This window comes from Topomyia yanbarensis, chromosome 3 (genome assembly GCF_030247195.1).
Source record: "Topomyia yanbarensis strain Yona2022 chromosome 3, ASM3024719v1, whole genome shotgun sequence".
In the NCBI taxonomy this organism is placed as follows: Eukaryota; Metazoa; Arthropoda; class Insecta; order Diptera; family Culicidae; genus Topomyia; species Topomyia yanbarensis.
Genome location: NC_080672.1, coordinates 247,283,587 through 247,296,222, shown reverse-complemented (window position 1 = coordinate 247,296,222; position 12,636 = coordinate 247,283,587). Strand labels below are relative to the sequence as shown.

Genomic DNA, 12,636 nt, shown 5'->3' with positions numbered 1-12,636 from the left:
CCACCATGTCGTTTTCCATATACGCAGAGATCTTGAATCTGGTGTTATTAAATTCGACCTCGTGTTGCATGTTGTTCTTTGCAATGACGCTTTCTGCCTGTGCTAGGTTTCTAAACGTGATCAAAACGTAGTTTTTAACGTGGTGCAACTGAATATACGTAACTTCAGCGAGATTAAGCTCCATTTTCACTTTAACTAATTCTTCCACTTCCTGAACTGTGGGTCTAACACAAGTTTTATTAAAGTCGATCGAAATCGTGTTATCCCGTAGCACGGGTACTTTTGTTTTATTTGACCAACTCATTTCACTCCGCAGCCGGGGCAACTCGACTAAAACCTGACTCGAGCTGCTTGAAAACGCCTGCTGGTCCCGCTAAACCACCGGCTGCGTGATCTCCACATTCAAGCCGTGCTCCAACCGTTGCACGTGGTCAACGATCGAATCGGTCCGAAAGTTCTCGCAACGTAAAGTTTGTTTGTTTATTTATTAAAGCTTTAACCTCGAGGGTCATTCGCCTAACGTAAAGTTCACCATATGCTTCACCGTACCAATTGTGACCGCCGATATACACCACCTACATCGAGACCGTGAAGGATCGCCGTTGGAGATTCAGGCAAGTACTGTGCCAAGAAAAAAAGAAGTCCATAGTGTTGCGCTAGGTGAAAACCATGTACTCAGGCTTAGGCCAGGTTGCGTACCTGCAGGAAAAATATAGAAGAGCTCTTAACGGTTAACTAAATATACATTTTTCGCTAAAGTGATCGATTCAAATATTAGCTGTAAATTTCGATGATTTGCTAGAGGGCCGGCGGAAAGCGTGGGTAGTATGGGTAGTACTACCTACTCGAAAATAACCGAGTGGGTAATCACCCACTCGAAATTTTGAACCATTTCAGAAAATGTAGATGTGCAACGCATGTATCTCACACTACACACATTTGAAAACATCAAGGTACCACAATTCCATTTGCATAAACGAACGTGATTTAATGTGAATGTAATGTAAGCGTGTGCATTGCGAAAAGGGAAAAATCCTTACTAATGGACCCCTCACCCTATGATTTCTACCCACTCGGGCGTAAAGTGTTTCGCCGCCCCTGGTCACATATGTATCTTTGAATCTCACGGGCATCTCAGAAATGCGTCTTTGAAGCTAGAGCATTGCAGACTTCACTCGGTTTTTGGCGATAAGCAGCCTGGAGCCTGGAGAGCGAGATTGGAAGGTTGCAAGAATTTCAGCTCCAGGAGGCTTTTCCCTACTCCAAATAAATAAACAAAATAAACTATTATTTTGGTAACTATCGTATGCCAATCGCAATAACATGTTCTGCTAATTGGAATAGAAGGCATCGAAAGGAGCTTTATATTTTACACTCCATGCATGACGAAAATGTTCAACCCTCTGAGTCCAATTCTACCACTATATTCGAAACTCATTTAAGTTTGAACAGAGACGCAGAGATCAAAAGACATGATCATGCGAGTTGTGAGGGAGAGAGAGAGAGACGAATTGTCGTAGTGACTAAACTGAAAAACAGCACATAAACAGTAGAGTGGGACAAAAATTAGATTCCTGCTCCAGGCCCGTAGCCAGGATTTTGTTTCGTGAGGGGCTAAAAAATACAATAGTGTTTATGATTTGAGATGACCGACCACATAATCCCAGAAAACATAATGAAATTTCTCTAAATGGAAACAATAGGGGAGAGTGGCTACACTTGATCCCACTTTTGTTTTTTTTACATAACTTTTTATTCAAATGAAAATTTTAATTGCAAATATCGTCATTTTACAGTCCATTCAAATTATAAGAGCTGTGAATAATGTGTAAATCCAAAAACCATGTCCTGTTAGTAATATTAATAGTTTCGAAAATTATGTCGAAATGAAGTTTTTGTAAAAACGTGTGGTAACTTGATCCCCTGCCTACTAAGGCTAAACAAACAGAGCACACTATGACTAATAGAAACTAAAGTTAAGCTAACCACCTAGCCTGACAAAATAACTAATAAGACTACCTTTTTAGATGCACGACAAGCTTTAACACCAGTAGAAAGTGAAGCCAGATATTTGCGGTAAATCAGTGCTGTTTGATTGCCTTTTCCAACTTTCAATAACTTATATCAAAATTTGCTCGCGAAACAAACATTTTAGTTCAATTTATACTGTCAGGTACTTTATGTAAGTTACATTTTTGAAGTGTGTGTGAGAGTTAACGATAGGGATCAAGAGTACCCACTGTTACAGGGATCAAAAGTACCTGTTGTATGCAGTGAACAAAATTTAGTTTTTTGTAGAAGTTGTGTAACTATTTATTCGAAAAACGTGTTTTTCTAGACAAAAGCCCTTAGGGACCATTCATAAATTACGTAACGCAAAAATTGGCCAAAATTTACCAAACTTGACTCCCCCCTCTCCCCATGTAACAAATTGTCACAAATTTCTTCATACCCCCCTCTCCACTGTTACGTAACAAATTCCTAGAAAAAAATTTTTTCTTTGGTGAAAACATGTTACGTAACGATCTAGCTAACTCCCCCTCCCCCCTATATCACAACATGTCACAACTTGTTGTACCACCTCCCCCCCCCCCTAAAAGCGTTACGTAATTTATTAATGGTCCCTTATAAAGTAATTGTAGTTGAAAATATTCATAAATAATTAGTTCGACGAACTCATACAATCATTCAAAAAAATCGTAAAAAGATCTTCATGATGAATTTTAACCCATATTTTCAAAAATATGATACAGCTTTCCCAAAACAAATGCAATGCATTTGATTTGTTTTTCAAACATCATAAACTACCAAATATGTTTTTTTCTTTCTAAGTTTGACTTTTCAAAGTATGTTCAAGAGAATAAAATTTCGAATTTTCCAAAATAAATCTTATCTGGCAGGCGATTTGTAGGTGTGATAAAACTGACGTATTGAATTCTATTTATCACAACTAATGCAGCAAAACTATTTGCATTCTATTATTAATAATCGCTACTACGACCCTGACATTATGTAAATAAATAAACATAAACTCGTGACTAAAATACAACGACAACGTGAATAGAAATAATGAATATTATGATAAATTCCTCTTGATTAAAATATCAAAAATAGTGACTAAGACCCAAAAATAACGAGCATGAATCACTCTACTCATGAATAAAATATCACAATAACGTGAATAGAAATTACGAAAATCGCGACTGAGATCCTGAAATCATGAACAAAAATCTTGCTAGTTTGACAGAAAAATCCGATAGTAAACTCATGAATAAAATAGCACGGTAATGTGATGAGAGATCACAAAAATCGCGAATAAGTTCCTCAAATCATGAACATCGATTGACTGTCGGCTATATATTCCAAAATCATGAACAAGAATCATAATAGAAACTAAACATGTCCAGGGAACAACAATAATAACCCAACCAAAACATTCGATTGTAACGCCATTTTTGAAAACACAAATAATTTCATGACTACGAAGTGTAGTATTCATGATTTCAGGAACTTGGTCACGGTTTTCCTAAACCGTTCTGTTTACGAAATTGTGATCTTTTGTTCATGAATTCATGAAAGAATTTTTTTTTCGTGTACTGATAGCAACATTGAGTTCCTCTTGATTAAATTACATAAGAGCAAACGATAGCAGCAAAAATTCATACATATTGATGTGACTAATAATCCTATATGTGATCGGCATCCGACCAAAAGAGGGTACTGAATCACGTAGTTTGCTTTAAGCGGTGGTTTTCATTCAAATTACTAAAAAGTAAGCAAAATTTGGAATTTTCTGTGGGCCAATGAAAAAACATAGAAGGGAACAGTTTTAGGATTCAAAAAGCTTATATTTTTGTCTTAATTTACAATTTTTTCCAAAACGAAAAGACAAAAAAGTGCCCATTGTGACGTTCTGTCTAAGGCAAGGTGCGCGTGGAATTCCAAAACTGCGTACAGCCTGCTGCCTCAGGATCGATCTAAAACACAAAACTAATAATGAGGCTCTAAAGTAAACGAAATTTATTGGAGGAACAACCTAAGAACGGGTTAAAAAACAGCAAATTTGACGTGATAGTGCAATCTCAAAACTTGTTGAACGATTTTCCACTATAAGGCTTCATTAAAAAAGTGAACAAAAAATTTTTGTAGTTTTTATAGATATTTCCTCCAATGAAAAAATTTTCCTTCGAGAGATCAAAAATAGTCTTTAAATTAAACCGTTTTCAAATGAGATTGCACGCAGTTTTGAAAAATCATGTTTTGAGATGAACGCGTTTAAAACTTGAGAATACTTTAGAAAAAATATCCGTATTCTACCAATATCACATAGAATTTAAGGTTTTGGACATCGCTGATTACGAATCTGAAGTCAGTTTTTCAAAATTCCAAATGACCGATCGAATATGACGGACCCCAATAAGTGGTGATTCATCCAATATCGAGAAAAAAGTTTTGTTATGAACAAGAATTTTAGTTAACATGTATCAAAATAAAAAAAATGGCGATTCGTATATGGCGGACTAAAATGTGACAAACAATTTTGATTCACATTTTTCGTTTTTCACCTTTTTCTGTGGTTGTTTAATAACTCAGTCTTCGATGCCTCTACAGATCGAGCCGTGAAAAATAATCTCGAGACATGTACTTACACTAGACCTCTTCACATTTTGAAAAAGTTTTGAATTATACATGGGTCAGCTCAGATTTTTGTTCTAAATACTACTAATTTTCCTTGGTTTTGTTATACTATATATATATATATATATATATATATATATATATATATATATATATATATATATATATATATATATATATATATATATATATATATATATATATATATATATATATATATATATATATATATATATATATATATATATATATATATATATATATATATATATATATATATATATATATATATATATATATATATATATATATAGAGAGAGAGAGAGAGAGAGAGAGAAGCTTCCGGTTTAGCGTTTTACATTTACATGAAGAAAGCCCACCTGGTCGTGTTTTCATCGCTAGGTAGCACTGTATATACCAGATTGTCAAGACCAGGCAATTTGTTACGGGGGGTCTGTCTGAAGCTTTGGTAATAAATGGACTGCCTGAAACTAACTCAATTGCATTAAATGCGATCATTACCAGTACATTACCAGTGCGTTATATTCGCACTACTTTTTCACATACACATATTTTGGTTCCGATGAAGAATGATGTTCATAATGCCTTTGATGGTTGTTGAAATGAATAAATTTCCGTTTTCCTTTTAATTTAGATCATTATCATTCATATTTTTTTCCATGCTTAGTAAATTTTCTTAGGATGCCGATAACATACATAAAATACATTTTTTCAAGTTGACAGCATAAATTAAATTCTTTCAAAAGTTATTAGCTAAGACCCCTAGCTTTCCATTGGTATGCTTATTCCAATATGTTGTTCAATTGGAGTAATGTTGGGAGCAAAAAACAAAAGTGTGCCGACAACCGAACACATTCCCCTACGACTTAAAACGCACGACTTAACTAATACGATTTAAATCACACGATATTTGTAGCACGTTTCAAAATGCGATTTTAAATCGTACGAATATAATTTAAAATTATTCTTGCAATTTGGGTACGATTCGATTCGGCCGATATAAATCGTTCGATTTAAATCGTACGATTTAAATCGCACGACTTAAATCGTACGATTTATATCGCACGATTTAAATCGAACGATTTTGGTTTCACGTTTCAAAATGCGATTTTAAATCGTGCGAATATAATTTAAAATTATTCTTGTGATTTGGGTACGATTCGATTCGGCCGATATAAATCGTTCGATTTAAATCGTACGATTTAAATGGCACGACTTAAATCGTACGATTTATATCACACGATTTAAATCGAACGATTTTGGTTGCACGTTTCAAAATGCGATTTTAAATCGTACGAATATAATTTAAAATTATTCTTGTGATTTGGGTACGATTCGATTCGGCCGATATAAATCGTTTGATTTAAATCGTACGATTTAAATGGCACGACTTAAATCGTACGATTTATATCACACGATTTAAATCGAACGATTTTGGTTGCACGTTTCAAAATGCGATTTTAAATCGTACGAATATAATTTAAAATTATTCTTGTGATTTGGGTACGATTCGATTCGGCCGATATAAATCGTTCGATTTAAATCGTACGATTTAAATCGCACGACTTAAATCGTACGATTTATATCGCATGATTTAAATCGAACGATTTTGGTTGCACGTTTCAAAATGCGATTTTAAATCGTACGAATATAATTTAAAATTATTCTTGTGATTTGGGTACGATTCGATTCGGCCGATATAAATCGTTCGATTTAAATCGTACGATTTAAATGGCATGACTTAAATCGTACGATTTAAATCTCTCGGCCTAAATTGTGCGATTTAAATCGCACGACTTAAATCGTGCGATTTGTATCGCACGATTTAAATCGTACGATTTTGGTCGCATGTTTCAAAATGCGATTGTAAAGCAGTCTGGTCATCAGGTTCGTGGCACTCATATATACTTACCAAGCGTAATAAAAATGCAATAGATATTTCCACAATGTAAAACCAGCTATTAAAACATAGCTTTGATAAATGAGAAAGGCACAATTGCATCACTAGGTGGATTAAAACAAGATTTTCAATTTCCGACTACAGTGCGCCCGTTAAAAAAATTTAACATAAAATAAAATGAGTAAGCGCACAATTCCTACTGAAGTAATGCCTCACGGTGACAGCGTAAGGATAAAGGCTGGGAATAACAAGAAGTTTAGGATTAGTCGGTAAGTTTACTACAAACCACTGCAGTACGAATCTGTGGCACTACCACGAGCCACAGGCAGCGGTGTTTGTTGAAGATTCCTTCTCAATAACAGACATTGTCCCCATTTGTTGAGCTGAGTCGGCCCTCCAGAGAAAAGATTTTCAAAGTTTGAGGGGTGCTATACCCTTCTTTTGCAAGAAACAAATAACATTAACCTCCCCCCCCCCCTCCCCTTAAAACTGTCCTGCGCGCGGGCATGCATAGAGGTGGAGGTAAAAATAGTAAAACTAGCACTTACAAAAATGGTTACATAAAAACGGGCATGATGGCGGCTAGCACAAGCTTTCGTTTGGATTTCTTCCTATACGATCCTTCAGAAATAGAGTTTCATGAAATGTTTTTACCGGGCGGTGGCAACTATATTGCCACCTTTTTCAAAACAGTTTTTATTACGAAATAAATGTAAATATATCTAAACTAAGTGAAAGAACCGCGTTTACATTAATATAACATTCATTATTAATCCCAAACTCTGGGCCTTATAAAGGGTTTCCTGAAGCATTTAAGTAACATAAATGGTGGATCTTCGCTGGCTCCGTCAGACTCGCTTGAATATAAAATAACAGGCGTATTTTCTGAGATAGTGGGTTCAGTGTGCTCTTAGCATTTCTGCAATAGCGCGTTTGGACACATAAATCACAAGGAAAACAAATACAATAATATCTTCTAACCAATTGCAGCAACCAGCATGAAAAACTCGTTGCTTTAAACAAAATTATTATCGCTTCAAGTTTATAAGAGTGACGGCTTCCGTGGAACGTGAGGCCGGAAAACTTTAGTTGGAAACATAGTCCAATGCAGGGTTGACAATATGAGGTGCAACTGGTGCTAATAATTTACTTTTCAGACCAGGTTTCACTAACATTGACAGAATTTCTCGCATGAGTTATTATGTAGGTATGAAAAATGAAAATTTTATTTCCGTTCTGTTTCGCTAGTATTGCCTATTTGAAGGATGTGCAGGTGTGAAATGTTAGCTGTTGTGAGGCAAACAATAGTCGCCCATTCACATGAGTGGCAACTACAAGTTATGGGAAAAGAGGCAAATATGAACGCGGAAAAAAGATTTAATTCTATTCTGTAGCATTTGCTGCTGGGATTTTTTTACACCAGTTATGCGAAATTTATTGCACATTGTCATTAGAATACTGTGATGGTAGTATTTAAGCTTAGTGCCAATTTTTAAACTCAGTCGTCATACGTTCGAACATCCAACAGGAAATATAAAATAGAATCGTGGTCTGCTTACTGGTACTGTGGTATATCGTTCTATCTAAAAATGGTACGAAACCAATAATAATATCAATCCACAAGAATCCATCAAACTCACGAGAACTTTAAAGGGTATATGCAGAAGAATGGAATGGGGACTGAAGTAAACAGCTGTAAAGACATTCTTTCATGACGTTACAACGATTTGGCAAATCTTCGTTCCATAAATATGTTATAACTTTATGAAATGAACACCTACATCAAAACTTATTACAGATTCGGAAAGTAGACAAAACTTTACGTAACATTCAATCAACATAAACTGAATATACTGGAAGAGGATTGTTTTATGACCGATAATGTAACGCGACGTTACAACGCGTCACAAATTAGAACTTTCAACGTATTTCCATAAAAAATAAAAATATCTGCTCTATAAGATTTTTTATCAAGAACCAATCTTCTATTATGTATAATCTTCTATTATGTATTAGAAATACATAAATAACATACGAATAAGTAGGTGTCATTAACTATATTTTTTGTTTTGTTTTTTTAAGCAGCTTTTAACTTCCGTGACGTCACAACGCTTCTTTCTCAGAAAAGCGATATCCAATTGCGTTGTAACGTCACGAAAATCTTCATCTTTTCTATAACTCTGTAAGTTACGCTTGTATTATTGTTTGGAGTGGAATTTAAAATATTTTTCACATTTAACCATTTTATTAATAATTTACTCGAACAAACATATGGGGTTGTCGAAAAATCACGACACAGTTTATTTTTTAAATTGTAGCAGAAATAATCGATCAAACCAAGAAAATTTTTATTTCATATCTGTTGTGGAAACATTTTTTTTTATTTGAGCCATTTTCCAAACATTTATTTATGTGACACGAGTCAATATGGTAGTTTGATGAAGCCGGAATATCAGGTTTTAGCATATATTTCTCGAACAAAAATAAACTAGCAGTATTGCTTTGTTTAATTTGGTAAGGAATCAGCTTCCCCATCCGAGTTGTATTTATATCGTTGGGCTTAAGGGGAACATCTGGTGTAATGGGCAAAAAATCGACTTCTTTTTCATCCGCTTAATTGTTAGTAATGAACCTCTAGTCTCTCGCAATCTCGGTTGTCACGCTAAACTTCTTTTGTTTCAAACAGTCATGCATTACTCGCGCGTATTTGCTATAACACACGCAGACTTCAATCTATCGGCAACCATTTTTGAAAAACTGATAGCGACAAAAAACAGCGTAAACAATACGCTCTAAACTACTTCTACCCAAATGGGTTATTTTCTACAGTATTTTTCCCGCGATGCAATTTTATGTGGGAACCCTTTAATAGCGTTTTTCTCGAAACCGCGTTTTTCGAATTGGAGAACACGATAACTTTAAAACTAATCAACGAATTGACTTGATTTTTTACGATAATGCACAATATGTGTAGCCTGCCTTCAAAATCGTAAAACAATATAACTTTCGGTTTGACCACTTTACGCCAGACGCCTCCCTTAAGCAAGTGAATTTATAAGTTACAAAGATTCAGAGAAAAAGAACACATCACATCGACGTGATGTTACGAAATAATGTATTACATCCAGTCGTCGATTCGATGGGATTTGAAATGTCGGCAAACACCAATAAACACTCCCCATCTAGCTTTTTCATACTCATTTTAGACCATGATCACAGCCAAAGCCCTTTTATCCGACTCTAAGCAATTTAGACGATTTAGTGCGGTCACCCAGATAGATATCTGTAGTCCCAATATATCGTTGCAATCTCTGGTTAATTCGAATAGAATAATCTAGATCGGATTTGATACTGCAGGGAATTCGATAATGTAGGTGCTTCGATGATGTATTTGAGCTTGTAACGGAAGAATTGGTTGGTAACTGACTGACAGCACGTGCCAATACAACGGAGGTTGCGGACAACCTTATAACAGGCGTCTCGTCGACGATAGTGAAGTGTGGAATGCTTGATTGCTGGGAGGAAAGAGGTATTCAGGGAACGAATTATTATTCATGCCTAAATACTAACCCGAGAACAAACTTCGGAAATTCCCTCACAACCTTCCAACGCATGTCCTGGACTACGTTGTTGTTAGCGCGATTGCATCGAAACGTACAATATGAGCGTCCATGAGAGTACATCGTGGGTGGACTTTTAAAGAAATATAACATGGCGCTGTACAATCGTTTATTAAAAATATCTCCTCCAGTGCATTCAAGTTTTGTAGATCGAATCTTATATAAAATGTTGTTTATTTTCAGAATCTGTAATTAGGTTTGATGAAGGAATTCCTTTGAAAAAGTTATAACAGATTAATAGAGATGGTTCCTCAAATCGTTGTAACGTCACGGTAGAATGTGTCGATGGTATATAACCCCTTATGCACTTGAGAATTTACATTCTGAATTTATAAATATCACGGTAGTATAATTTCTTGTTTACGAAACAACTTGAAAGCGTTTAAATGAACCAGACGAAGTAAAATTTAACACAATATCTGATAAACCATTCAAGCGTCTGATAAAAGTCGATTTACGTGACGTTACAACGCAAAGTGTTCCCTGTTGTAACTTTAGTTCCGCACATACAATAAAAGAAGTTGGAGGCTTTTTAGAAAAATATTTTTGAATACAAAGAGAATCCAGAACATAAATTCGAACAAAATTGTAATGTTTTGATAAAATTTAAAAATACAGGCATCTTTCGTGATGTTACAACACAGAAACAATCAAAACTTATTTTACTCCAAAAAATATTAGTGGTCAAATATCGAAAAAAATCTTTCTAGTTTTATTATTCAACACTTAATAACGAATAAACTCTTTTAAACAGATAAAAATTTCAATAATAGTTTCATGAAATAGAGCTTTTTTAGAATTCAATAATTCAGAAACCATTTTCCATGTAATTCAACTTACTTTTCTATATATTTCTATATATAACTATTTGTCGATATGTGAATAGTTGGATTACATAACTTACATAATTGTTTAAACACTACCGAATCAAGGAAAAATAATGTGATACCAAAATAAGACAAAACGTCCTTCTGGTATATAATCCTCCGAAATGTGTCCAAAACATCTCAATTTTCATAATTTGTCCAAAAATTCTCAAATGTACTTTATGTTGTTAATCAAATACGCCAGAAATGTTACATTTTTTATTGTGTTACTACAACTTACTAGCTAATACCCATCGCGCGTTGCTGCGACTTTCAACGAAACAGGAGGAAAACGCCATCTGGCGGCCAGAAAATCCCCAACTAATAACACACAAATACGCTCCAAAACAAATGCCTACTATGTATAAATTTGGACGGCAATTGGTTAAGGACATTATACATGCGAGCCACAACATTGCTGCTACGCGGCGTAGCACACACTCCTCTCCCCTGCGTAACCATGTATCTGACATTAGCAAATATAAAAATACGTTTTTCAACACACTAACCTTAACTGCTACTTAAGGAAGCTAGAACATTTTCCTATACAATCAGTCCGAGTTTTTGACGGAATGCCATCTGTAGCTCCTATTTTGTGCGAAAATATCACCCCTTTTCACTTGGGGTTTCTTTTCGAAACACTCTTATTTTTCTTCTTCTCGTTTTCATTGCACTTTTCCAGATGCACTTTATTCACACACCACTGCAAAAACACTCGCGAAACTTTAATCGTTTACTAACAAAACTTTAAATTTTCTACCAATGTGCAGATGACCAAAGGAAAATGTTCGGAAACTCTCATTTGTGCGTTTGAATTTTCACTTCAGATTTCAGTTTTTCTCAATGTAAACAAGCGAGTCGGTGCCTAGCAACGTGGCTTTCACATATCTTCACCTTAAGCCGTTTGGGAATCCATAAATCACATACATACATTGAATTTTTGTATGAATAAAATAGATAAAATAGAAACTTTTTTTTTATTATTCGTTATCATATCTTATTATGTTTTGGTATGAACTAACACTGATGAAAGCATCGCATTTTCTCCTGTTTATTTTTCAGATGTGCAGATCGCTCCGTTTAACACTGTAGTTCCATTTTCACAATAAAACTATCGAGTCATACAAACAAAGCAATCAACAATAGTACAGATAAGCTAGCTAGTAATCAATGGCGATGGCAGATGATACCCCGGCGAATAATCGCCCGCCGTACAAAAAACGAAGTTCATCAATATCAGCGCCGCCATGCGCGAGCATGGAAACAATTGTAAGCCCCCCATCCGAGGGAGGTACACCAGAAAACGGCACACCTGGAAACAGAAGACGAAGGCCTGCCACCAGGACACAAAGTGCCCGCATTACAGGACCAAGATCGGTAAGTATAAGTAAAATTACATCAAAATCACGGTACAGAGAACTCGTTCGAACTAAGAGGTATAACGTACAAAAATACAAGAAAACAATTTCTTGCGATAAAATATTAGTATAAAAAAGATAATCCACAAAATCACAGATTTTGATGAAATATTTTTGATTGTATAAAGGCTATGGGATGTAGCAACTGATATAAATAATTCGTAAAAAGTCAT

The 12,636-nt window shown here is 35.0% G+C and overlaps 1 protein-coding gene across 3 annotated transcripts in view; it reads left to right on the top strand.

The window, feature by feature from the left end:
* The window catches only part of LOC131693950 (GTP-binding protein GEM), a 191,338-nt gene that overhangs the window by 52,436 nt on the left and 126,266 nt on the right, over nt 1–12,636 (top strand). For all 3 annotated transcript variants that reach the window (XM_058982246.1, XM_058982245.1, XM_058982243.1), the window contains exon 2: nt 12,108–12,422. In XM_058982246.1, coding sequence (XP_058838229.1) covers nt 12,216–12,422 — 207 coding nt within the window. In that variant the 5' untranslated portion in view covers nt 12,108–12,215. The remainder of the gene's footprint in view (nt 1–12,107; nt 12,423–12,636) is intronic.